The 26,372-nt window shown below is 46.4% G+C and overlaps 2 protein-coding genes across 2 annotated transcripts in view; one reads left to right on the top strand and one right to left on the bottom strand.

Annotated features, from left to right (window-relative positions):
• ST7 (suppression of tumorigenicity 7) overlaps nt 1-7,865 on the top strand; it is a 134,297-nt gene extending 126,432 nt beyond the window's left edge. The window contains 3 exon segments of the mRNA XM_085219028.1: nt 3,512-3,604; nt 5,250-5,389; nt 7,544-7,865. Coding sequence (XP_085075154.1) covers nt 3,512-3,604; nt 5,250-5,389; nt 7,544-7,639 — 329 coding nt within the window. The 3' untranslated portion in view covers nt 7,640-7,865.
• Nucleotides 7,866-10,325: 2,460 nt separating this feature from the next.
• On the bottom strand, nt 10,326-25,894 carry WNT2 (Wnt family member 2). Its single transcript, XM_085219003.1, has 5 exons — nt 25,530-25,894; nt 24,563-24,786; nt 23,134-23,411; nt 19,984-20,248; nt 10,326-12,114 (listed from the first exon to the last, which is right to left on the bottom strand). The coding sequence occupies exons 1-5, from the start codon at nt 25,661-25,663 to the stop codon at nt 11,885-11,887; spliced, it is 1,131 nt and encodes a 376-aa protein (XP_085075129.1). The 5' UTR covers nt 25,664-25,894; the 3' UTR covers nt 10,326-11,884.
• Nucleotides 25,895-26,372: the final 478 nt, after the last annotated feature.

Genomic DNA, 26,372 nt, shown 5'->3' with positions numbered 1-26,372 from the left:
TGGAACAGGTTGCAGATAGGTGTTGGGATGTCCATCCGTGCAGATACTCAGAGCTCAGCTGGACATCGCCCTGAGCAGCCAGATCAGCTTCAGAAGATCACCCTGCTTTGAGTAAGAAGTTGGAGTATGACCTTTGGTCAGATCTAATCCTGTCTTTTAGACATGTTCTTTTCAGGTTCCAGGGAATTAAAAGCTACTATTTAGAATCAGCCTTTGTAGGCTTTTTTAATGCTGATTGTTCATTCCCTAATCCAATCCATTTGTTTCTGCTGTACTTTCTGCTGCTATCTTTCAGCCTTTTCATATGTTATTACACAACTGTTTTTTCCTTCCTCCATTTGCTGTTCTCATTTAAGTTTCTTAGAAAAGATACAGTTTGTCACCATGATAATTCCCACTGAAAGGAAGTTATCACTTGAGATGCAACTTAAAAGTGGTCATAGCTTCCTTCCCAGTGCTTTTTTTCACTAGCTATCCTTCTGTGGTATTAACTTATTTTCTAGATGCTTACAGAAATCCTTTAGCCCAAGACCTTGTTATGCCATCGTTATTGAACAGTATTTTAGAGGGAATCCTGAATAGAATCATAGAATCATAGAATTGCTCAGCTTGGAAAAGACCTTAAAGATCATCAAGTCCAACCACAACCTAAGCAGACTAGCCTAACAACCCTCCGCTAAATCATGACCCTGAGCACCACATCCAAATGGCTTTTAAACACTCAGCCACCTCCCTGGGGAGCCTATTGCAGTGCTTAACAACCCTTTCTGTAAAGAAGTGTTTCCTGATATCCACCTAAACTTACCCTGGCACAACTTGAGGCCATTTCCCCTCGTCCTGTCACCTGTCACCGGTGAGAAGAGACCAACCCCGCTCTCACTGTAAGCACCTTTCAGATACTTGAAGAGAGCAATAAGGTCTCCCTTTCAGCCTCCTTTTCCCCAGACTAAACAGCCCCAGTTCCTTCAGTCTCTCCTCATAGGGCATATTCTCCAAGCCCTTCGCAAGCCTTGTTGCCCTTCTTTGGACCTGCTCCAGCACCTCAGTGTCCTTTCTGTACAGACGTGCCCAAAACTGAACACAGTACTCGAGGTGAGGCCACACCAATGCTGAGTACAGGGACAGAATTACTTCCTTAGCCCTGCTCACCACACCATTCCTGATACAAGCCAGGATGCCATTGGCCTTGGCCAACTGGGCACACTGCTTCCCAGTGCTGGTGGAATAGACCTTTGTTAAACTGAGGAGTGCCTAAGAGGTAGCTTAGGAGCAGCTTTTGGCACTGAAGGCTGGTTACACTGCAGTCATTCTGCCAAGTACGAGCTCTCATCATCTGTGCCTGAAGGCCTTCCATCCAACTACTCAAACTGATTCCTCTCTTCCTTGCCTCCACAGCAATCTGAATATGTAATTCATTATGAAATATTTGTCTGTTAGTTATCCTGCAAGATGTAAATTAGTGTTATTGCACAACCTGTAAAGAAAAATCCATAATTCCTTTTGCACGGTAATTTCAGTGAGAGAAGTCCTCAAGATTGTTTTTCAGATTGCCCGCATGCATGCAAATGGCCATGGATTTAAAGTTTTCACTCGGATTTAATCAAATAACTGTAACTTCTGGTTCATATCTTAATATGAGTAATATTCTTCAAGGATGTACTACTAAGCTATTTGTGTCACTCTTACATCCTTTCCTTGATAAAGATTTCCTTATTATCTCTGTCCGATTTTAAGCTAAATCCAGTGGAAACATGACAGAGGAAATGAATTTAATTAAGCACACGTTTGTACCAACAGCCTGCCATATATGGTCAGTTGCCATCACGTTCTTTCTAGGTGTTCATGTGCTTGTCATGTCTTTAAATTGAGCTGTTCTGACAGTATTCACCAGTCTCACTTCAGCAGCTTGTGTGTAGGAAGTTTATGCCCATTTGTACTCTTCAGTTCTAACCTTGTAGAAATCAGGTAGAACTAAGTGCTGTCTTTGAGCCAATCAGTCATTTAGGGGTACGTTATGAGTGCTGCTAAGATGACCCCTTATGGGAGGTCACTTCTAATTAAGGCAGCCTCTAGCAAGGTCATGTTCAAACATGAAGAAACAAGAAAATCACGCTAGCTACACAGCATGGAGAGGCTGTAGGTTCTTTCAAAGAGAGTCTCATAATTCAGCAGTATTTTGTACCTCTTCGTGTTAAAAAAACATTAGGTAGGTAGGTTTATTCCACACAAGCGATTAGAAGCATGAGTCTTCCATTTACAGAGAGCTAAGGAACAGCACATCTTTAATTTTCTATCTTTAAGAAGCTTCTGACAACAGGCAAAATTTATTAAGATCTATCTCAATAGTCTCCCACAGAGCAGTGACTGATGTTGATTTGAGTCATACACCTGTAGTATAGATTGGCTCCAATCCAAATACTGAAATTGGAAACATAATGCTTTTATTTTAAAACAATATTCAGTCGTATTCAAATACAAGAATACCATGTGCCAGCTGGAGGTGCACTGGCATATTGTAATTGTGCACTGAGGATTTCTGCCTTCTTTTCTCCTGCTTTAAATGGTTATCAAAAATAAACATGGGTATAATTGCACAAAAATTATGACTAGTGTTATTCCAGATGCCACATGCACAACTGAAAACGCTGGGGTTTTATGTATTTTAAACCAACTCTTCTGTTGTCTTGTGAGCAAGAGATAATGAAATATTATCATGTGGGGGTTGCTGTACCTAATATCTAAACTATACAGTGCTTCTAGGACATTTGCTGAGAAAAATATTGCTGCAGTGACTGATGTTCATAGGAATAGTGAGAAAAACACATCAATTGCACTTTAAGAGTGAGATTTATGTATCGGATAATGGAAAGGGATGCATTGATTGCAGAGCTGTAATTCAGTCAAGCGTATGGATGTTTCCATAAACCACACGAGCATCACTCAGATGGCCCATGACATCATCACAGGGCAGACTGAGTAATCCCTTTCCCTCCCTCTCTGTTGTTATTTTCAATTTTAAAAGTTTATAAGATTAAGTATTGTTTTGTCCATGACCTGAAGATTTATTTCAGAAACCTGACTTTATCTGGTCAGAATTCATTTGAGGAACCTGGTTTTAATAATTCAGTATTAATCTTTGATTGCCAAATACAAAATGGAAACACGACTGGAAAGCTGTTTCTCTGGGCTTGTCTGATCGATATTACCTGTCTTGTTTGAAGTTCTGTGACAAAATCTGTACATTTTCCTATAGGATTTTAAGTGTATTGGGCTATTATCTTGCAAACATGTATTTATGCACCTGTAACATGGTCTGACTTTACACTGCCAAGAATAAAAGAACTGTGTCTTCAGGATTAAAAGCTCTCTGACATTTAGTTAAGCAATATATACACTAGTTGTGACCAAACATAAATTTTTTTCTGTTTGTTCTCCAAAAGTGTAATTACAATTAAATGTCTCCAGTGAGTACCACACTCACAGTCATTAATGCACGGTGTTTTCTTTCCAGCTTTCAGAATGATCCCCTATCCACTGGAAAAAGGACATCTTTTCTACCCTTACCCTATTTGTACAGAAACTGCAGATAGAGAACTACTACCATGTACGTTCAGCTTTTCTCTTCTTATCGTTGACACCAAGGAATTGTTTATCTGAACCTTGCACTACTGATTGCTCCCAATGTTTTTCAAATGGGGTATATTGGAGTAGAGCAGTCAGGTGACAGCAAACCTCTGGAGCTCACACAGTTGTTTAAAAGACAGTTTCAGGCCGTCAGTCATAACGATCAGCTATCTTTATTATTGTCAGCAGCGTAGAGATAGGGAGTGAGATTACCGAGGAGATATAAATCTGTTAGATCTTGCTCATTCTCTCTTGCCAAGACGGTAGAAAATATGTCTGATCATTTACCTAGGAAACACCACATCAGACCAAGAGCACGGCTGCACAGCGGTGTTAGTTTTGTGCAGTCAAATTAGCTACTTACATTCCAAGGCAAGATCAAGCCTGCCTGAGGACTGCCAGATCATTAGCACAGCTGTTACTCTGACAAATTATTTTGACATCTTCTGAAAAGCAATCCGAAATAACAAGAAAGGATTCTCTATGTGTAATGATGTGCGTGCCGTTCTAAAGAGATTGAAATTACCTCAGTCATTTATCATATACATTTATGGTATGTATTAGCAAAGTGCCAGCAGAGTTCCCAGTGCTTGACAAGATATGGCTATAAAGACAGCCCTCAGCAAGTTTTTCAGAGCAAGCTAATGGAACTATTTGCAGTGCTTGCAGAGGAAGAGCCGAAGCAGTCACTCTTGCAAACAGTTACACTTCATTCCCACATGTTTTCTCACTGAAGTCAGTGGGACTTTGTGTGAGCACACATGGGACACGCGCAAGGGCAGAGGGGATAAATACGAGTTGATCCTAGGAAGGAGATTCTTCGCTCACGATCTCTGTTGGGGTGAATCAATACAGAGGAAGATTCTTCTAACAAAAAGTAAAAGTCTGCTTCTGCCGTGAGCACCGATTTTGAGGGCGTTTGCCCTCTTTGTAGTCTTTCAGTCATAACCTTGGGCCTTGGGCTAAAAAATGTGTTGCCACTTTTAATGAGCCTATCTGAGTAAAGGCAAGGTGAGAGGAACAGGGCTGAAATCCACCCACTCCGAGGCTCTCCTTCCCAGTTCATTCTCACTGATACTACGCAGAAACGCTTGGCAACCAACAGCGTCTCCCCACCCCATTATAATCAGCCTAATTATAACAACACCTCTTAGAGTGTTTTGCCTGCTTTACTCAGAGGGATACTGAGCAGGGGAGGGTGGAGTGTCAGGAGATTTAGGAATGACAAAGTCATGCAGAATAGCTCAGCACTCTTTCTAGTTGCAAAACTCATTTTTCTTTTCAAATTCTAGAAGTAAGGGACTCCTTTAGCAATGTACACAGAGTGTCATGTTTTGCTCTTGCAGCACAGGAAATGCATTTCACTGCAGAATGGTTGGCTTTGAGCAGGGAAGGGTTTAACATACTGTGGCAGATACAGACCTGTTAAAGAGATTCCACATACCTGTCCACGGCCTTTAATTGCATGTAATTAAAAGGACAGTGAGAAGTTGAGATCTAATAGGCTTTCCTAATTAAAACATCAGTCACATAACGTTAGTCATGACTGTGGCTGTTTAAACCAGGTAAGAATGTTGTTTGTTTTTTTTTTACATACAGTGCATTCTTCCTTCTTTTTCCTGCAGCATTTCATGAAGTTTCAGTTTACCCCAAGAAAGAGCTTCCCTTCTTCATCCTCTTCACTGCTGGCCTATGTTCTTTCACAGCCATGCTGGCTCTCCTGACACATCAGTTCCCAGAGCTTATGGGGGTCTTCGCAAAAGCAGTGAGTATTCTCTGCTGCTCCTCTCTTCTGGTAAATAAAGGCACAGATACAGGAAAAGCTGCACTCAATATTGCTGAGTATTAAACAGCTGTGTGTTCGGTAGTATAAAACAAACATTGTGAATGTCTGAGCAGGGGGACACAGAGCAACTGTTCAGGGGACTGACCAGTAAAGCACACTGCTGTCTTTCTTCTTTGGTTTACCTGGTTCTTGGGTTAGGTTAGATCTCAGGTGGTTTTGCCAAGAAGGTCTCGGTTGGAGAAAGTAGTATCTGTTGTTTCTTACATAATCCAGTAAAATCAACATCATGGTTTGCAGAACTCCTCTTTTATCTAGAGGTGCCATGCTTTCCAGTGCAATAGAAACTCTTCATATAAGCAGAAACACAGTATGTTATTAATGAGGAGAAATTTGCATTCTTTCCCCAAACTGCCATGAAAAAAGCAATCTCAGTATTTCCTTCATAACTTTTCTTAACTACATCCAAGGAACTGTGTGCTAATTCTGCTTTTATAATCCACCAAGGATTAGTAAGAGTTGGAGACTGAGGGGGAAAGGCCATGAATAGTGCTAAAACATGCTTTTCTCATTGCAAAGCCAAGGACATCATTGCCCTGGTAGGATATTCTAGGATATGAAAAAACATCAATTTCTTGAAAAGTTGCTGGGTGTCAAAATGCTGTCTCCTCCTTCAACAAATACGGATTATCCTCTGCAATAATATATTTTCTCAAACATATTTGTACCTGATGTAGGTCTTGTGTCTCTGGTGCTTTTGATTTTGTGGGGTTAGGGGCTGAAACATGATTACTTTCTCCTGTTTCTTAAGTGTGTATGTATGCATTTGGTGGACAGTAAGTATGTAATTCAGGCATATGTTTTTAAACTTCTTTGTTAAGCTTTTTTTTTTCCCCTCCTTGAGTCTTTGCAATGCGTGACCCATGTTTGAGGGCTCTTTCCATGTAATCTTCAGTTTTCTGAGAGTGGCAGTTGATGGCCTGTTGCAATTGTCCCTGTGCTTTTCAGCCCTGTGTCCTGAACCAAGGGGTGTCTGTCAAACTGGCAGCGTGATGAGGTTTTGCACTTCATGTGCCTACATCAGACAGTGGGCTACTGGAACAGACAAAACTTGGCAGTGTGTTTGTGTGAGCTTAACTCACCTGCTTGTGGTTGCTGACTGCAACCAGACAGAGGTATGAGAAGTGGCACTGGTGCTGTGCTAGCTACTGTTTCTGAATTGTGTGCAACCTGCAGGCTCCAAGGCCATTTCAGGGGTAGAGTCAGACTAGAAGGGTCTCTTCCTTTGTGTATAAGAACAGCTACCATTGGTGTTAACAGAACAGATACCACAAGACTCTGTATGTCACTGTTAAGCTTTGCCTATCAGAGCATATAAAGCTTCTAACTAATAACGTAAGCACAGACAAATCAAAATGTGGGCTGTTCTGGTGACTGAGTGCTGGGAGCTGGCATTGGCCTTTGCTCAGTCTCAAGGTGGTCAACATGGCATATTATTTTATGCTCTCATGCACACACAGAGCCCCAGAATAGCTGTATGTGACTACTTTCTGTTCTCAGGTGCACAGTTTGCAATATTTTTTTTCCTGTGCTAAAATGGTCTTTATTAACTTGATTTTGTCATGTCTGTCATGATGTTCATGTATTGAAATTTCTTCCAACGGTACTGACTGCACCACAGTAGGAGGTGGACATGGAGGTAAATTCCAGCTAATGACACCTCAGAGAACCATTTTAAACGTGAAGACACACGTTTTGTCTCTGGCAGGTCGTGACAAATTCTGCAGTGATGGGAGAGCCTTTCTCTCATGCTTCAGTTGGTTTGGGGTTGAGTTTTCAGTGGTTTCAATGTGAGCCTGAGCCTGGGATGTGAGATGTGGGAGACTTTTGTAGTTCACCGCTTTAAGTTTTGTAAAAATGGGGATCTCTCTTGCCTGGCTGCAAAACTGAGAAATCTGTGGATGCACAAGGCTCAGAATTTGGCAGAAAGGCTTTATGCTTGAATTATTTAATTTTGATCATGCTTAGAGGGTTTTACAGAAGCAAACAGCAAGAGCTTGTCGTGTTGGACTGTCTTGTACTGAGGAGTATTGTCTCCAGGATTTTGATCTGAATGTGTGTATGCTTTCTTTGCAGTTTCTCAGCACCCTCTTTGCCCCTTTAAATTTTGTGATGGAGAAAGTAGAAAGCATCCTGCCCTCCAGCCTGTGGCACCAGCTGACGAGGATCTGAGGGAGCACCCGCTGACTGACTGCCACGACATCTGCTGTGCCAACGTTTGGTTGACCACAAGAAAGCATGATAAAAAAGGGAAGCAGTTCTAAGACTGAAAAAATCTTCATGGATTGTCTGTTCTCATATAAAAACTGTTTCGTTGTACAAAATTCATTGATGTTAGGTTCTATTATATTTTGCCTTCAGAAAAGACAAACTTAAAAATAAACTTTTGTGTATTGCAGCATCGCTGTCTTTTGGCTTCTTCTTCAAAGCTCACATTCTGCTTTGTGTGCTTAAGCGTGTGTGGAGCATCTGCTTCACCACAACTCAGTTAATGAGAAAGCACTTATTATTCACACTTGAAAGCACTGAGATATGTTTGTTTGTCAATAAGAACACAAGTGAGCAAAGATGAAACTCCCATTGCTGGAGTTGGTGTAAAAGGAGAGTGTTCCTTAATGGTTGCATTATTTTTGCCCTTTGATCACACATTCACTAATCTACACAGGAGAAAGACTTTTGGCCAAGCGAGCTGTGGTACTGTGTTAAAGCAAACACTGCTGTATGGTGAGAAACATGGCAGCCCCGTGCCAGGAGAAACTGGCTGTGAGAGTGGGAAGAACACAGAAGAAAGAAGAAGGCAGAGAGCCCCATGGCCGGCTGCAAAGCAGTTTGCTGTGGTGTCATTGAATCATAGAATGTCCTGGGTTGAAAAAGGACCACAATGCTCATCTGGTTTCAACCCCCTGCTATGTGCAGGGTTGCCAACCACCAGCCCAGGCTGCCCAGAGCCACATCCAGCCTGGCCTTGAATGCCTCCAGGGATGGGGCATCCACAACCTGCTTGGGCAACCTGTTCCAGTGTGTCATCACCCTCCTAATATCTAACCTAAACTTCCCCTGTGTCAGTTTAAAATCACCCCCCCTGTCCTATCACAATCTACCCTCGTAAACAGCCGTTCCCCCTCCTGTTTATGTGTTCCCTTCAAGTATTGGAAGGCCTCAATGAGATCTCTCAGAGCCTTCTCTTCTCCAAGCTAAACAAGCCCAGTCCCCTCAACCTTTCTTCATAGAACAAGTGTTCCAGTCCTATCCTGTGTCATAATTAGTGTGGTTTATGTTTCATGTGAGATGTGGCCTGAGATAGCAGGAGGAGGTTTGCTCATGGACAACATGTGGAAATGTGGTCTGATACATATATTCTTAGGTTTGCATCTGAATTGCTAAAACAGCAACAGGGAACACCCTCAAAGGGGGCACACCTGCACACGAGCAGTAGTAAAACTAAGGGTAATTCATGCACCTGTTGTCTCACAGCAGTGCTGTGGAACCAGAAGGAGCAGGCACAGTCTGCCTCTGGTGGCTGTGCTCAGTCAGCTCTCACTGTCCCCTGGTTCTGTGTCACTCATCCCAGCAGCCTCCAAAACTTTTTGGAGTTAGTTTATATCATGCCCAACATTGCATAAGAACAAAGTGTTGTGATTAACAGTCCTAATATAAGTGTGTTTGCATATCGGTGTCTACATAGCTACGTACAGATGTTGATGTTCACCAGCAATCGAGGTACAGGTTTGGCCTGCTGCTGGGGGAAGAGGAAATGTGAACGACTATCTGTGTGGGAATCATTATTTGTAATAGACTGAGAGAAAAGAATGCTTAACTCCTTGGAATGAACAACCAGAGCCTTCCCTTGAACTACGGGAACTTAGAAGAACTCAAAAATATTGTATATTTCTGCTATTTCTAATATCCACCGCCTTTAGCAGTAAGGAGCGATGGATTTTATCTGGCATGTACCTTTTGAGCTGTAATTGTAATGGTGGGCAGCTGAGACCAGGTGGTCAGACTGGGGGCTCTTTGCCACTGGGCAGAGGCTGCAGCCTGGGGCTCTGCTGCTGGGGAGCTCAACACAGCTCAGATCAGAGGAGGTGCAGCCTGTGCTTCTAGTGACAGATGGAAGCCTCTGCCTTAGTGCAGAGAGGAGCACTCTGACTTCTGGCCATTCTGAAATGGCAGAAGCTCCCAGAAGTGCTTTCTTTGTGGAAGAGGCAGAAGAAGTGCTTATGAGAGTGAGCAGCCCACACGGTGACAGCAGCCATAAGGCCGAGCATTCAGGAAGTGCAGTTTCCAAGAAATTTTAAAAACCTTCTAAGATGAAAGCAAATTAAAAGCCCCAAAGCAGTCAAAAAATGTTTTTAAAAGTCATTCTATCTACAAATTCACTAATACATTATTCATTCATTATTTGCCCCCTCCCTGGAAGCATTCATTCAAGGCCAGGCTAGAGGGGCCTTTGAGCAACCAGGTCTAGAGGGAGGTGTCCCTGCCCATAGCAGAGGGTTGGAACTAGATGATCCTGAAGGCCCCTTCCAACCCAAACCATTCTATGATTCTATAATTTCTACATCATTTCTTGTATAGGTGAAATAAGGGCTTAAGTAACAAGATATGTAGCTAAGCCACATTTCCCAGTAAGGTGTCAGCCTTGCTCCAAGCTTCCCAGTATTTCTTCTGCCAGAATAAAATTTCTGGCACCTTCAATACAATGACCCTGAAACACTTTACATGAGGCTGCAGAACTCAGCTGCATTCTCCTGCTGTTGTTGTAGGTGGATGGTTGGATCAGATGATCTTAGAGGTCCTTTGTAACCTAACGATCCTGTGGACCAAAGGATGAAGTTAAGAAGCAGGTGAGGCTGATTTAATCTTCTTTTATTTGACTTCCCAGGACAAGTTCCCTCGCAGAACTGAGGCTCCCTTTTTTCCAGAATATCAAAATACTTTCAGCATTATTACCGGCTGAATTTGTACATCACTCAGAAGATCCCTGAATCTTTCCAAACACACACAAATAATACTGTACTGCTTCTAGGTTCTTTTAGTGTAAAGCTTTGCTCAGACTACGAACTCCATGCAGATTCAATTTCACAGTGAAATTTGAATAGAAGTTCTCCTTAGGGCTGACCTCTAAATAAAATCAGGTGTGAAATTTTGCTTGTCCAACCCAGAGCCAGAGTTTCCTATAATGAGGCCAATATCGTAACCACTGACCTTAGAACGTACACTGGGGAATGTGTATCCCATTGCACACATGTATGCGTATACCACTCGCATTGTGGATGGCACGCTGGCAGGGCTGTCAGCAGCACTCAGTTTGTACCCAGAGTCACAATCTCCATCCACAACAGCCCCCAGCACCACTCCAGCGAGGCCACGGCCCCAAGGCCTTGTCACCTGCAGCCACTGCTGGCGTTTGCCTTTGTGTGCTGAGCCAGACAGGACATGGGCCTAGGCAGTCTGCCACTGCCACCATCAAAGGCCAGCGTGTTCCTCATCAGCTGTGGGTTTGTGGAGAGTGGATTTGGAGCAAGCCTCACTGCACCTGAACTGTAAGTATCAGTTTAAGCACACTGAATAGGTTTATTAAATTTAAAATAACATGAGAGCTGATAGACTCTATAGAACAAAACCCAATTATTAAGATAAGGCATTGCCTTCTCCACCAGCTTTCTGCATGTTTTCCTGTTTATTATGTAAATGACAAATAGGAAACCCAGTCCCTACGTAGTTGAGCATCCTGTTTCCAGATGTCATTGGGCTCAGAAAAAAATCTCTTTTCTTTGATCCTTCAGATCAGCGGTTAATATTAATGACCTTTAACAAGCTCTCAAGGCAAACTGTCACAAATATATACCTAAGGCATTTGCTTTCACTCTTTTATAGCAGATGAGACTGTTGCAGTTGAATGCATTTCCTGTTCTCTCCTTTCTGCTATGGGCCAGTCTCTGCCCAGCAGCGCACACACAGCTCCATGTTGGGTAGATGGACAAATTCAATTCCAGCAGAGCCATGAAATCATCCTGGCCTCAAAGCTTTCCATGGAGGGGTCCCTGACCAGTGCCCAGCCGTGCAGCCTCACAGGCTGAGTGTCCAGAGCAGCAGGTCCTCTGGAGGAAGCCACAGCCATGGCAGCAGAAGGCCTAGACCTCATCCTGGGGCCTCACCATGCTTGTGGTGGCAGCAAGGGCTTACAGTGAAGAGATGGGGGTCTGTGTCGGATGGGAGGCCCAGTGGTGGCAGCTCCTTCCAGCACGGCGTCGGTCCACACAAATTGTGCAACAGCATGGTCCTGCTGAAACATGTAGTGAATGCTGCAAATTTGGCATGATTACTGGGCAGCTTCTGTGTAATGAAAGACAAAATGGGCATAAATGTAGCAAAGGCCTCAGAAGCATTTCCTGCACAGACCAGCACCACACGTCATGTCCGGGAGGCCCAGCCCGCAGCCTTGGGCGCCTTGCATGTGTGGATGTCCACTTCCTCCAGGCAGTCCTGGCAGCGCACCGCGCAGCACCAGTGGAACTTGCACTCGCATTTGGTCATCCTGCTGACACGCAATGTGTCGTAGCCACGGCCGCAGCACATCACCTCACAGCTGTCCATGCCGCGGGAGGTCTGGTTGCACACCCGGCCAGCCGTTCCCGGAGAGCCTGCAGGGGAGAGGCAGGGGTCACGTGAAAAGGCAGGGTGGGTTCCAGGAAGGACAGATAGCATGAAAATAAGGAGACAAATCTGCTGTGCATTTGGTCCTCCAATATCACATCACTGTTGATTATTTGTCAAATGAGAAATGCTTGTATTAGGGCAAAACTGGCCTCATAATTTGGGCAACCTGATTTCTGGAAATGAGCCTTGGAAAGGAGGAGTACAAGTGACCAAATATTGCAAGGCTCTGCCTGACCCCAAGAATGTCACAGCCCTGCATTCAGCCCCACGGCTGTGCAGCACAGCACTCCATTCTGCAGCCAATGGGCGGGCACACAGAGCAGCACAGGGAGGGCAGTGTAAGGCTGCTGGGCCCAAAACTGCTATAACTGGTGGCTGTGAGGGATGCGTGGGCAGTGACCTTGCTGCTGGCATAAAAGCCTGCAGAACCAAAGCACCCAGAACACCTTATACCACAGCTGCAATTTACAGCCGCTGCATTAGAAGGAACTGATCTGCTGTGGGCAGGAGGAGGGCAGGGAGACGGCCTGCTGCTCTCTGCACATCCCAAGTACTGGGACACCTCTGCCCACACCCAAGTGGCACAAAATGGCTGCAGTTACCTCCTCAAGACATTCCTGCCTGGAGGCTGCTGTGCCACAAAGGAGTTGGTGCTCAACTGATGAGAACTTATTTCAGAGAACACTACAGGATCTGTGCCACAGCTCTTGGCAGACCGTTTTCCATCTGAAAACGTCTTTGCCTAACCTAATTTCTCAGGTATTAATATTCCAATGAATTTCTGATGCAGCCTTAAGATGAACATTGCTCCAGCATTGCTTTTAGACCAGATAATAGCTATTTTTGCCTGTTCTTGGCCAAAATGAAATCCCCTACACAGGGACTATGATCACTAAATTAACTGGGAACATTCTGCAAAGCATATCTGCTCAGTTTTGTTACTAGTATATTATTTCTCAGGTGTACATGAAAATTCCACCTTTCTAAGGAATAAAATGCATGCAGACAGCAATTCAAATCTGTGTGAAGTAGGACAGCAAATAAATCTTAATTAATAAAAGCCCAAGCCATAATTTTTAATTATTATAAAACCAAGCTGCATTAATTCCTATTTTCTGTTGCTTCTCCCCATGGTGTACTTGGAATTATGTCCTACCACTACTGGATGAAGCACTTCAGCACACAGCAGCATGCACTGTCCACAAGGTTTCCCTGCCTCCCCCCCTCCCCAGCACCAGACAGACATCAGGTCCCATGTCTCATCACCCCAGCGCGCAGGCAGCAAGTAATCTCCCACATGTGAATGAAGCCACCTTCTCTTCTGCCAATTCCCACCCGACCAACGCATGATGAGCACAGTGGGGGAGATTTTGCTCTTAGCCATGGTATCAGAAATTTTACTCTTTCTATACATAATCAGGACAGGCTTCAACTGTTGTTCCAGTTGCTCACCCAGCCCAAGACCTTCCTTCAGCTTTCTGCTTTGGCCAGCCCTGAGCTGAAGTGCCACCTCGGGGTGGAGGAGGCTGAAAGCAGGATCATGTGCCCTGTCTCTGGGTCATGCTGCTCTCCTGGCTGAGCTCTGCCATCCCCCAGCTCAGCCCTGTCCCAGCCTGCCCAGCTCTGTCTAGACTGGGGAGCTTGCAGGGAGGCAGCTGATGGGCAGAGCTGAAGTTCTTTCTGTTTGAGCAAACAAATAGCGTTGATGTGGAAACCAGTGATGGATTGCACCAGGTACGTTCTACACTGGGAAACAGCAACAGCTCCTGGTGTCCCATCCCCACCATCTATGCAGGGGCCTGGATTGCAAGTGGGGAACCTAAGGGAGGGCAAGGTAGCACCAGTCCCAACCCTTACTTTCCCAGGTCCTGTTTTCAGGCATAGTTCTGCATGTAGAGGTCCTGGCGTCACTGATTTGGGCATGGGCAAGGACCCACAAGGACACAGAGCTGTGTGACCTTTGTTGTGGTCACATAGGAAGCCGGTGGCAGAAACCAACCAACCCTACTTTCAGACTACCAATTTGATCCATGAGGCAGTGCAAAAAGTTGGAACATTGTGCCCAAGCCAGCCCATGGAATCAGCTATCACATCCCAGACAGAGCAGAATACTTTTAATTGAAGAAGTGTGTTTGTAGGGCCTTGTCCCTCAATCTCCACTCAGACAAAATAAAGTCACAAAGGCCAACCTCTTGACAAGTATGATTGATGTTTGCACTGGAAATTTGATTTGAATTCTCCCATCCTTCTGCCACCCAGTCACCCACACATGTGGGTGTACTATGTTGATGGGGCCCAGTAACAAAGTCCTGGAATGCCCAGGCTGTGTGATGCGGCATATAGAGGACAACAATCCATAATAACTATGATTTGAATTAGATTCAAACTGCCTGGTGTTCTGCTATGGGAGGAAGGCCTCACATCAACCTCTGCATAAGGTCAGGTGATGCAATATGAACGGCTGTGATGAGGTGTGGGAGCCTTCCTGGGAAGGTGAGCAGCATTCCTCAGCCAAGACACAGGTTATTTCCCAGCCCAGAAGTTCTGGTTTCCAGATGTCTGGGGAAACTGCACAGCAGCCAAAGAGAATCTGAATGGGAAACTCCCACTGATTTCAACAGGAGTTTTGTACTGACTTCAACAAGAAAATGATTTCATTCCCTAACAGATAGTCAAAAGTCAGTATCATCTGATGTCACCTACAATACAAAACAAAAATCTACTGTGCTATTAGGGGAGGAAACTAGATTATCCATAGAATGTGGCAAAAGACAAAATAGTGCACATAGAAGCTTAGCTCCTGAGCAAAACTAACATTTCTGAGAAGTTCAGAGAGCCTCTTCAGCATTCCTGTGGCTCTGCCTGAGCTCAAGGACAGTTGTTGGGCACTAACCTCATTGGGGGGAACTAGGGCACACACATCCCACGCAGGGCTCCCCCTCTGGGAACAGACATCTCAGCACTCTGACAATATTCAGCATGCAAATTTAGCTTGCCTTGCTCTTGCCAAACTCAGTTCACCTACAACATGTGCACACAGAAGAAACATTCCCTTCACGAGGCAGAAAATGAGCAATAGCTGACAGCAGTCACACACATCATTGTACCTCTGGAGGTGCTCGGGCTCTCAGGTGAAGAGGACAATAGAGGAAACTAAACAAAAGGTAGAATTTTCTAGTCTCACCCTGCTACCTACCATGCACCTCTGAACCGTGTGAGAGGCAGGAAATTGTTCTAACTTGCAGAAAGTATTAGCGCAACCTCTTTGTTTTTAGTTTGAGTTTCAGAATTGCCATGCCAACACTCAACATTGCACGTGCCAACATACCCATGAACACTGCCAGCTCTATGGCCTGTACATCAAACCCTTCCTTTCTTCCTGCTTTGCAGTCATTTTCTTGAGCAAATGTGGAAAGTTGAGAACTATATTTTTTCCTCATTCCTAAAGAACTACAGTGACATTATTTCTCTATAATGCGAGACTTTCCCTTCTATTTCTATGTAAAATATGGCTTCAAGCAGTGAACTTCATTACTCAACACTTGCCTAAAAGAAAAAAAAAATATTCACAGAAAATTAGTTCTGAAGGTAATTTTCAAATCAAGAAATATTCAGGTGGACCCTACACACAAGGCAAGTATGAGAGGCCCTGACTGGGCAGGCAGAAAACAGCCATCTCTGGGAGAACTGGGATTGAGCAGACCAGCAATGGAGAGACAGAAATGTGTTGACAAAAATCAGCTCATTCAGAATAAGCTGACAGTGAACACATGGCTGACTTTTCTCTCTGCAGCCATTGCCAGCTGCCCTGGTCCCTCAGGTCCAGGAGGATCCCAAGTTTGCTGGCATCTCCTCAGTCCCTCAGGAGGATCCCAAGTTTGCTGGCATCTCCCCAGCCCTCAGGGCTGGCCCTTGCTCTGATTGAAATCATTGCGAGCTCAGCATCAGCCCCATGGGCTGGGACCTTGCCTCATATGTTCTCAGTGCGTAAACTGGGAGATGCAGGCCAAGTAGTCACACAGGGACTGACTGTGTAGGGCTAACCTTAGTGAAAAGTGTCTAACATAGATCAGCATTGGTTTCCCTCCATGGGTTACATACTTGAAGTGCTAACACATCTTGCCCAGTGCCAATACTTTCCAGGCTAAATTTAATTTCATGTTTCTCTTTCGCTTCAAACCTGGCCTTCCCTATTCCTCTCAGAAATACAGCAGATGGCTTATGTGAAGCAATAAGGGAAAAAAATGACAGGGAAGTAACCCCGTAAGGAATCCTCAGACACAGCTGCTTGCTGGAGACACATAACATTGTCACCAGTCTCCCCATCTGCAAGCAGAGGCAGCAATGCTGGCTTTGATAGCACCAAAACATGAGCAAATGGTGTCAGGAGAAACCTGTGTGTGACCCAGAGCAGCCTAAGGTACATCTCATATGGGTTTTCAGCAGGTCCTGAGGGGCTGCCTGAGACCACCTGCACACGGACACAACCTTTACCCCACCACCACCTTAACAAGGCCAACGCCTTGGTGCTACCAAAACATCTGCAAAAAGTCAACCCCTGCTCATCAGTGCAATCCTGCCATCACATCTAACTGGAGAGGTCAACTAACTTGGATCTCAACTATTTTTTTTACAGGAACATGCTACATGGCTTTAACAGACTCCACAAACAACAGCCCCTTTTAAAGGATCTGCCAGTAAATCGATGATGTCTATCATATGGCTGCTCACACATTTATTCCCAAAGCATTCTTTATTTTTTCACCTATCTGTTCAAAATGTGATAAACTTGCTTCAATTTTCTATCATCCTAGCCTGCATGGATGGTTAAAAAGCAACATTTTAAAAATTAAAATGTTTTTACCAGAAGCTTACAAGCAGACAAAGAAGGCTTTAGAGCACTTCTGAGGTGAAGCTACGCATTTGAGGAAAGCCAGTACATGCTGCACCCGGACTGCCATCGGCGTAACGTTCCCTCTATTTTCTTTTACAGCATTATCCTCTCTAACAAGCCTCACCCTGTACAAACCCCTGTATAGGGGATGCTTTTATTGAGTTTGGCAGCTGGCAGTTTATGTTAATATAAAGGAAGCACATGCAAAAAGTGTGTCAAAATATGAAAGTTCACCATAAGGTCTTCAAAAGCCCTCTGGGATGTCCAACCTCTGCTTCTAGTGAATTATGATTAAAAAATATATAGATGGGCAAAAATTGTTCTGGCTTCCACACAACCAGAATCAAGTGGATTCTGAACAATTCTGCAAATCTTCATTTGGTCCTTTTCTAAAAGCCTTGAAATCTTAACGCTAGATAGAGGTCATTGGCTTATTACGCTCTCTAGCTATTAAGTGAGCTGCTATTAGTGGTTTCCACAAATTATCTCCCTTCTGAAAGCAACGACTCCTCTTCTCCTTCTAGGAAAGAAATAATAACTCAACGTTTTTCCCCCTGTAGGGGTGAATCATGTATATACGTTTCAGTGCCTCCCCCAGACAGACTGCGGGGTGTATGCAGTGACAGCACCCTCAATGGCTGTCTGCCACCAGCAAACAGCCAAAGCTGCAAGCTCCAACAGGAGGAGGTGAGACATGGGGATTTTTGGAAGGATCACTGATGATACAACTCTGGAGCACCTTTCATTTACTGGGGTTTATGCATTAACACACCCAAGCCATAGAGAATACTGGCTCTGTCATTTCACAGTTTGTGAAGCTGTTGAGTTGTGACGCTTCACAAAACGTGCTATGGGAATCCTCCCCCAGCCCCAGTTCTAATCAATCTCTAGGTGCACAGCTTTTCTGAAGCATTACACTGCTGGAATTCCCAGAGGCAGAACTATATTGAAGGGCATAACAAAGTACCGTGGTATTGTACTTAGCTGACACTGAGGTGCTGTCCACATATTTCCAAACTCAGACTTCCATAGTCTCATTTCAGTTAACCTCCAATCATCTAGGAGGGCTAATGCTCTGGAGTGTTCAACAGGGCAAAATAAAACTAATCAAGAAAAAATGCTGCTCAGCTGCTGATGTTATCTCTGCTGAACTCAGATCAGCTTGTGTTTATCTTTCCTTGCTCCATGAGAGTAGCAGGCAATCCCACAGCACTGTTCCTGTTCCCACTAAGGCTTACTGCAGCTTTCCAAAACTGCACTCTTCCCAACAGCCATATCTTCAGGCTGCTGCACGGCACAGAAACGCCTCATCAGGATTGTTATCTGGGGAGGAGTGGGAGCGTATGCCAGGCTCCGGGTGGGGAGCAGGGAGCAGCGCCGCGACACACGCCCAGCATCCTCCACCAGCAGCTGACTGCACCGGATTAGGCTTGCTGCAAAGGCTGTTACATGGCTTCCTGACATAGAATTGGGTTGTGTACTGGCACTCCGTCTAGGGGGAAAGAAATCACAGACTTTACAATGAAACAAGCAGCTCTAAGCAATGAATATCGAATAAAATCTATTCTGCAGAAAGTTCAGTAAATCCTAGTCTGTACACAATGCCACAACATGCCCATTTATTCACTTAGATTGAACTATTAGACCTTATGTACTAGTCACTACCCAAGGAACAACATGTTCTTGTGCAGGTAATAAGCACCATCTGCAAAAACCATAAATAACTTTTAAAGTTATGTTGACTACTGAACTAACCAGGATCAGTGCACAACATAAGCATACTGGATGAAACTCCGGGTTTGCTAAAGTCAATAGTACATGAGCAGGATTTCACATATTGTTCTTATTTAAGTACAGTTGTTTTGCAATGTTTATTCCAAGTAAACTTGGATTGTAAATACACAGCAATGCCAAAAAGAACTAAGCTGCTTTGCTATCTAGATACTCCTATGGCTGTGTCATAGCGGGTGCACTCTGGTACATTATACAACATATTCATCAGTTCCACATCAGTTCCAGCATCTTTCATACATCATGCAGTCTGGCTCTCTTCTCCACATTTCTGTTTTTTAGTTGCTGATTGTAAATTGCCACATCAGGAAATAGTGCACACTGGTCAGGAGCTGTTGGCACGATTAGCACTGCTCAGTAGTGCTTCAAACCCTGTAACATTGCTAAGGGTGTCCACAGAAATCTCCGAAAGCAGAACGCTTCAGTGCTAACAGCAGTCCTGGAACTCCACCTCTTCCCACTGGGGCTGGTATGACTCTACAGAAAATGTGACAGCTGCTACGGACTGAGCCAACGCCGAGTCACAGAAAGAAATAACCACAGTGAGACCTGGTGCAGCATGCTGTGCCTCATCGAATTGCACCCCTTCAGTCACCTGCACACCCTCAGCAACCTGCGCTGCAATACAGGCTGGTGCAAGTGGTGCACAGAGCTGCTGGCCTCCTGCCTGCAGGAGAGGTGTGTCTGCAGCAAGGAGCTGTGGGGAAGGAGCAAGTAAAGGCCACCCAACTCTTCAGAGTGTACAGCAGAAGCATAACAACATGGAAAAGAAGTGGTGTTAACTGAAGGTGGCACCATGGGGACACCACAGGACTTGACTCTGCTGCAGAGACACGGGGTGGCTATGGAGGCTATGTGGTCTGGGCCAGCCTCCAGAGCACAGCTCCAACTTGTCCTAAGGACAACCTTTGCCCTGCAGAGTCTCCAGGACTCCAGCACCTGGAAGAAACTGCTGAATTACATCAGAACTGGCTATCACACATCTAATGACATTGAGGAGCTATGGATCTTGTACAGAGTCGTTCTTCCAGAACATCTTCCTTCCTGTTTCCTGCTGGTTATATGCTTGGATTTATATATATACACTCAATAATAATGATATTTTTTTTTACCTGTAAAGTACAAAGGTCTGAAATAAAACCATTCACGTGTAATGATAGAGGCTTACCTACATCCCTGTCCCTGATACAGTAGTCTGGAGAGCTTTCAAAGTATACCAGGTCATTCTTAGTTGGCTTCTTAAATCTCTTATTAGCCACAGTGAAACCCGTGCCATCTTGATTCATGACCACCTGAATCGCTCCATTGTATTTCTTCCACAGATAATCTCCTGTTTTCCTAAAGTCTGCCATGGCCAGCCAACAGGTCCTTAGAGTGCATGATCCACTCACACCGTGACATTTGCACTCCTGTTTCAAAAAACGCTTCACGGCCTGTTTAGAAACGCAGCAAAATATACACAGGTAAAACAAACTGTAATCGAAGCTTCTCAAACCCTTTCCATTGATCCTGCCATGCCAGGCTCGCAGTGGGCCTTGAAACCACGGTCTGTAGTGACACCCACTGGTAGCACCAAGTCATCCGACAGGGCTGGTCTGCTCTGCTTGCTTCTCTCAACCACACCATCTTCCGAGGTTTCCTTGCCTCCCCCCTCCTGCTGGTCATCCCAAAGACCTAGAGCACACAATAGTGCCAGATACAGTTCCAGCAATGGGAAATAAAGTGGGTAAGGGACACAATCGCTCAGCTCCAATAGGTGAAGGTGCTCCATGTCACCATGGTTCAAGCTGAAACTCTGCCAGACTGCATGTCCCTACTTGGGCTCCATGGAGCTGCTCCTGGCTATGAATATTTTTATTGTATATAAATAAAAGAACTGAGAATACTGTGACATTTTTAGTGCTATGTTGTTAATGAACATTTTAATGCAATCAGGTTTAAATTTACTGTGAAAAATCTAACAGAACTGTCTAACTTCCTCAAATTGCTCTTAGGCGTGGTGTCTAAATCCCTACACAAAAGCAGGTGGTGTTTCAAACACTGCTGGGGAATTAATAAGCATTTCATGTTAAATGTTTTTGCAGAGACTCCAAAGCATCATACCTGGGCTGGGGCACACAATTTAAAAATGGTATTTGTAAAATGCTTACAAACATTACAGAGTGAGGCCTTAATTAGTTTGCACTGGAGAGATCACCATCATTAATTTAATGTCTGGGAAGCATTAATGTCTTTTCAACTTCATCTCAGACCTAGAAGCTATCTGCAAGCTGTTAGGGAACAACAGATAGGTTTATAAACAATAAATAATTTACCCTAATTCTGAAGATAAAAATATCTGATCTGTTATGCTTTAAGGGTTCATATTTCATGAACATATTAGAGTTTGCATGAGGAACAGCATCATGGGAGGAAGATAACAGACAGAAGAGGCACAAGATCAAAGATTGAGGTGCAGTGGGGCAGCGCTCTCCATTCAGGCGCCTGGTAATAAAGTGAGGATGTGCCACACAGGCAAAGTATGCTTAATTTTCTTCCTAATCTGGGTGACTGCTTCAAAGAACAAATAGGACTGGGATTCTGCTCAGATAGGGATTTAAGTGTGTGCTTGGTCTTAATCATCTGAGGAACTACTGCTGTTTTTAAAGGAACCTGGTGGACCCAGGCCCCCAACACCTGAAGAAGCACATCAGGATTCAACATCACTTTGTTGGTGGTGTCCCTGTACTGATACACAGCAAAGCAACAGGCATGATTCCTACGAGATTACTGTAAATACTTTTCAGTGTATTTCTGAATTAGTAAGATCCAGGCAGTCTCCTTTTTAAGAGGAATCTATGGACACGGGCTCAGTGCCGGGGATGAGAAGAATTTGAGGGCACAGATCCCCACCTGTGTGTGCAACTTGGGGGCAGCTGAGACAGTGAGGGGCAGTGAGCACTACTTCCTGTGGAGGAGGCCCTAAAGGATAAGGGAATGTGCAGATAATATTTAACAAATAAAAAGCCTACCTGCTTACCAGTATTATCCTACCATTTTGCATATACGTGTTTTTAAACTTAGAGATACCTAAATATTACAGAAAGCACTTCACAGCATGGAGCCAAATTACCCCTATGAAGTGTTTCCTTGTGTTGTAGATGGCAGCCTCTTTTGGACAGTGCCATACAGACAGCTGTATTAGCTTTCTTTGTTCCCCACTAGGCATACCATAACTGTGCCTATCACACTGGTAGCATTATACATTAGTTATACCTGCTGCTAGAAAACAGATGAAATAGAGATGTTGGAGGAGAAAAAACTATTAGGAAAACCATCTGCTTTCAGTACAATTAATTAATGAAAATTGGATCTTTTCTTTCTAATAAGAGCTAGTTAATATGAAACAATTTCACAATATGTTAAGGGAACTTTTTAATGCAAAAAAAAGATGAGGATATGAGCAATTTACTTCCTGCTAAATATGTGCTAAGGAAATCAGAAGACAAGAAGAAGTCTCTTCATGCCAGAAGTGGTTTGTGTAGCGCTATGAAATACCTTCCAGTGTTATTTTCGATGTTAAGACCGTAGTGAATTTTGAGCACGTTCTGAATAATGAAAAAGTACACTCCAATCACGTGCACTACTCTCACAACTTATTGTCACTACTCTCAGATATCAGAGCATGCATTCTGCAGCTCTTGCACCAGCAACAGCCAATGTGCCTGCAACCATTCCTGCTACCTGCAACAGTGAGCTGGAAACTTCTTGTGGAAATTAAACAGTGGGATTTTCATGCAGTATATAAAGATGTGTTTTTGTTGAGAGCAGTCGAGGCCAAATTCTTTTGGAATTAAATGTAGTATGACTCTGTTTTCTAAAAAGTGAAGTCATTTCATTTTCTCTCTGCTCATTCTGTTTCAGTTTACCATACATGCAGAGGAATGGCTGGCACTAGTTTTTCTTCAATACTATTTTGAATTTGCTTTCTAATAGCCCAGCCTGAATCTTCAGCATCCTGTAAGAATTTCTATTTTTCATTAACCAAAAGTAGTAGAACTCCTCCATGCATATGGATGAGACTCAAAACAAAACCTCCATCCACTTTGACTCTGCAAGGGCTGTACCTGTGCTCAGCTCCTACACAAGGAATTGCTGGATGGACCCAGAGGGGCACTGACAAGCAGTAGCACGTGGCATGCTGGGAGCCCAGCCACCTCCAGCCTTCGGGGCAGATAAAATGGCGCCTTGCCCTCCCACTCTCCCATGCTTTTCCCGACCTGAGACTGCTGTGAGAGCCGGCCCCACCTCACCCCACGAGCACAGCCATGACACCCACCTTCCTTCCTGCGCGGTTGTTGTGGAGGTTCATCAGTGCCCTGGCGTCCTTCCCTTTCCTTTCCTTGGCATCCACGAAGGCCCTGGCGAACTTAACGCCATAATCGATGTTGTCGCTGCAGCCGCCCCAGTCAAAGCGGCCCTTGCTGTCCTTGGCAGAGCCCTTCTTCTCAGGGTCACAGGAGCAGGACTTCAGCTCTCCCTGGCTGCATGCCCTCGTGATGGCAAACACAACGCCAGCAGAGGAGATGGCGTGGACGAACGCGGACTCCCGGCTGCCTGCAATAAGAAGCAGGCCTTATACATGGCTGTGGCGCTCAGTGTGAGCAACCGGCCTAGTTCACGGCCTGATAGCCCAGCCTGTGTGCTGAGCTACAGGTTAAGCTGGGCTGGAGCCACACAGAGGCGTGTTGCTTGCAGTCAGAACTGGCCATGGCTCAGAGCTGGATCCCTCCCTGGTATAACCCAGTCGATGCGGATTGAAGTTTGTTCCTGACATGGGTGACCATCCTTCCATGGCTCAGTTGCTCTGTGGAGATGCAGGGAGAGGGCAGCTGGTATTTCTGCCACTTACCATCAGCTAAGAGAAATATGTAAGTAAAGTGCTGGGTCGGAGAGTATTTGGGAAATCACTACACAGGGATACAGGAATAGCATCTGTGCTGCAAAATACTGCAACTAACTTCTGAAGCCAGCTTTTCCTCTTTGGAGGCGTTTAATCTTGCTAATTTCAAAGGGAGTAGTGAGAAATCTTTGGTGCTTTTTTTCCTGAAAATGAGGAAGCATTGAACCTGGCGGCCTTCACTAATCCAGGTGTACTTGGTGCAACCAGCAGCACCAGCTGTGTGATGCTGTGGCAGGCCAGGCCAGTGACCTGCACACACCACAGCCTAGGCACAGTTCCCTCCCACTAACGATGTTAATTCATTACATCAAGGACCAGCTGTTTTTCTAGACTATGCCTACTCCTCAGTGCATATTCCAAGGCAATAATTGCTTAAGTTTATTTAAAGATGTAGTAATTTACAGTGCGGAGTTGGGTTGTGTTGATACAACTCTATAGTAAGGGGCTATTTTCAGACTTAAAGAAGTTCTGAGTTTCACACAAAAGGAGTGAGCAGCAGCTTCTCCCATAGTAGCTGGGGCTGGTAGCAGTGAGCCACACCTGCTCCTTAGGTAGCGTTATCACAGTGTGAACACAAAGAGTTCGTGGCATTATCTATAATTTCACACTGGGGGAAATTGGACACTTTCATCCTTAGAACTGATAGAACAGCCACGGAATAATGCTGAGCATTTATGTCACGGCAGCACCTGGGTGCTTCACCTGTGCCACCCGCCCGGGCCCCCTCCTCAGCACGGTCTCTATCTCCGCAGGGCTGGGCAGCCCCAGCACCCACCGCCCTCGCCCCGTCCCCGCCCGCACTCACTGCGCTGCAGGACGCGGCCGAGCAGGCGCTGCCCCCGCTCCAGGGCGCTGCAGTCCCAGCGGTGCCGCCGGAACTGGTGCTGGCACTCGGCCGTCCAGGCGGCCACTCCGCGCCCGATGGACAGCATGGCCTCGGGGTGCCGCCGGCACAGCTGCCGCTGCCGGCTCACCAGCCCCGGCACGTTGTCGCACATCACCCGCGACGAGCCCACGGCCCCCATGTACCTGCGGGAGGCAACGGGAGGGGCAGCGACGGGAGCACCCGGCCGGAGCCCTGCGTGCACGGGGACATCGGGAGGGGCGCGGGGAGGGATGGGGACGGGATGGAGAAGGGATGCGGAAGGGACCGCGCGGCAAAGCGCCGGGGAGGGGCCGCGCTTGGGAAGGGCTGCTTCGCTCTGCTCCCCCCGACTCCGACCCCGGCTCCGCACCCACTTTTGGGGGAGAAAACCTTTAAAAACCTCCCGGACTGTGTTTTGTTCAATAACTTCAGGAGTTCAGAGTTAAAGAACCGCCCGGCCAGAAATTAAATTACATCATCTGCACCCAGATGTTCCCGATTAAGCTCTGAAATGCTCCGAAAGTGCCTTTTATCAAACCCAAACCGCGATAGGTGTCTCCTGAAGGGACCAAACACAGGAAAACGTCCTTTCCGCGGATTTTCATTATGTCGCACGATCGCGAAATCTATAAGCCGCGACTTCCAAGAGTGACATTTCAGCGGCACCACAAAAAGCCTTCCCCAGCAGCAGCGCCCGTACGGACACGGTGCGGCTACGGGCGGTCCCAGCGGCGAGGACGCGCTCGGTGCCGGGTCCCGGCCGGGATCCGCCGCTCGGGGCGCGCCCAGCGCTGCGCTGCCCGTCCCGTCCCGTCCAGCCCCGCCCGGGTCCACGCGTGGGCTGCGCCCGGTGCGCTGAGCCCGACCGCTCCTTCCCTGCGAGCACACGGGGGCCGCCCGCACTTACCACCACGAGGAGGCGACTCGCGGGGTCGCCCACAGCAACACGAGGGGAAGAGACCACCACCAGATCCCGAAGAGCGAGGCCATGGCGGGGGCGCGGCGCTCCGCATCGGGGCACTCGCGGGGGGCAGCGGACATCCCATGGGACGGCGCCGGGCGGCGGCGGTGCCGCGGGGCCCTTCCTTCGCTCCGCGGGGCTCTACCGCTGCCCCCCCGCGCCAGGGGCGCTCCGGGCCCCGCTCCGCGCCCCTCCGGCTGCGCCCCGCGCCGCCCCGCGCCCCTCCCGCATCCCTGCCCCGCTCCGGCCCTTCCCCGCGGCCGCAGCAGCGCTGAGGGGCGGCGTGGGCTGCGCGCTGACTGGGTGGGTTCTGCTTTTTTTTTTTTTGCTTTTTTTTTTTTTTTTACTCTGAAACTCTGATGGATGAAATGATGTCAAGAGACACTGGGGAGAGGAGGAGGTAACACCTCTGATTAGGATGGAGTTCCGAGGAACGGCTGCTTCCCAATGACTCCACACGCAGCCGCTCCGCGTACCGTTGCCGGGCCGACCCCGACCGCATCCAGGCGGCAGCGGACACGCGCGGGCCCCCAGCACCGGGCGAAGCCACAGCCTCGCGTCCCGCGGGGAGTGGGAGGGGAGGTGGGGCGCGGGCGGCGAGCGAAGGTCCCGTCGCGGGGGGCGGCCGGGCCGGGACTGCGGGGCAGAGCTGTGCCCGGCCGCGGAGCCGAAGCCTCTCGGGAGCTCCCCGCCGCTCCCATATGGCAGCGATCAGGCGGAGCCGCTCCCGCCCCGCGGCCCTGCCCGATCCGCTCAGCCGCTGCCCCGCGAGGCCGGCCGTCACCCGCG

The sequence above is a fragment of the Meleagris gallopavo genome, chromosome 1 (assembly GCF_905368555.1).
Source record: "Meleagris gallopavo chromosome 1, MGAL_WU_HG_1.1, whole genome shotgun sequence".
Taxonomy (NCBI): Eukaryota; Metazoa; Chordata; class Aves; order Galliformes; family Phasianidae; genus Meleagris; species Meleagris gallopavo.
This window is presented reverse-complemented; position numbering and strand designations above follow the sequence as displayed.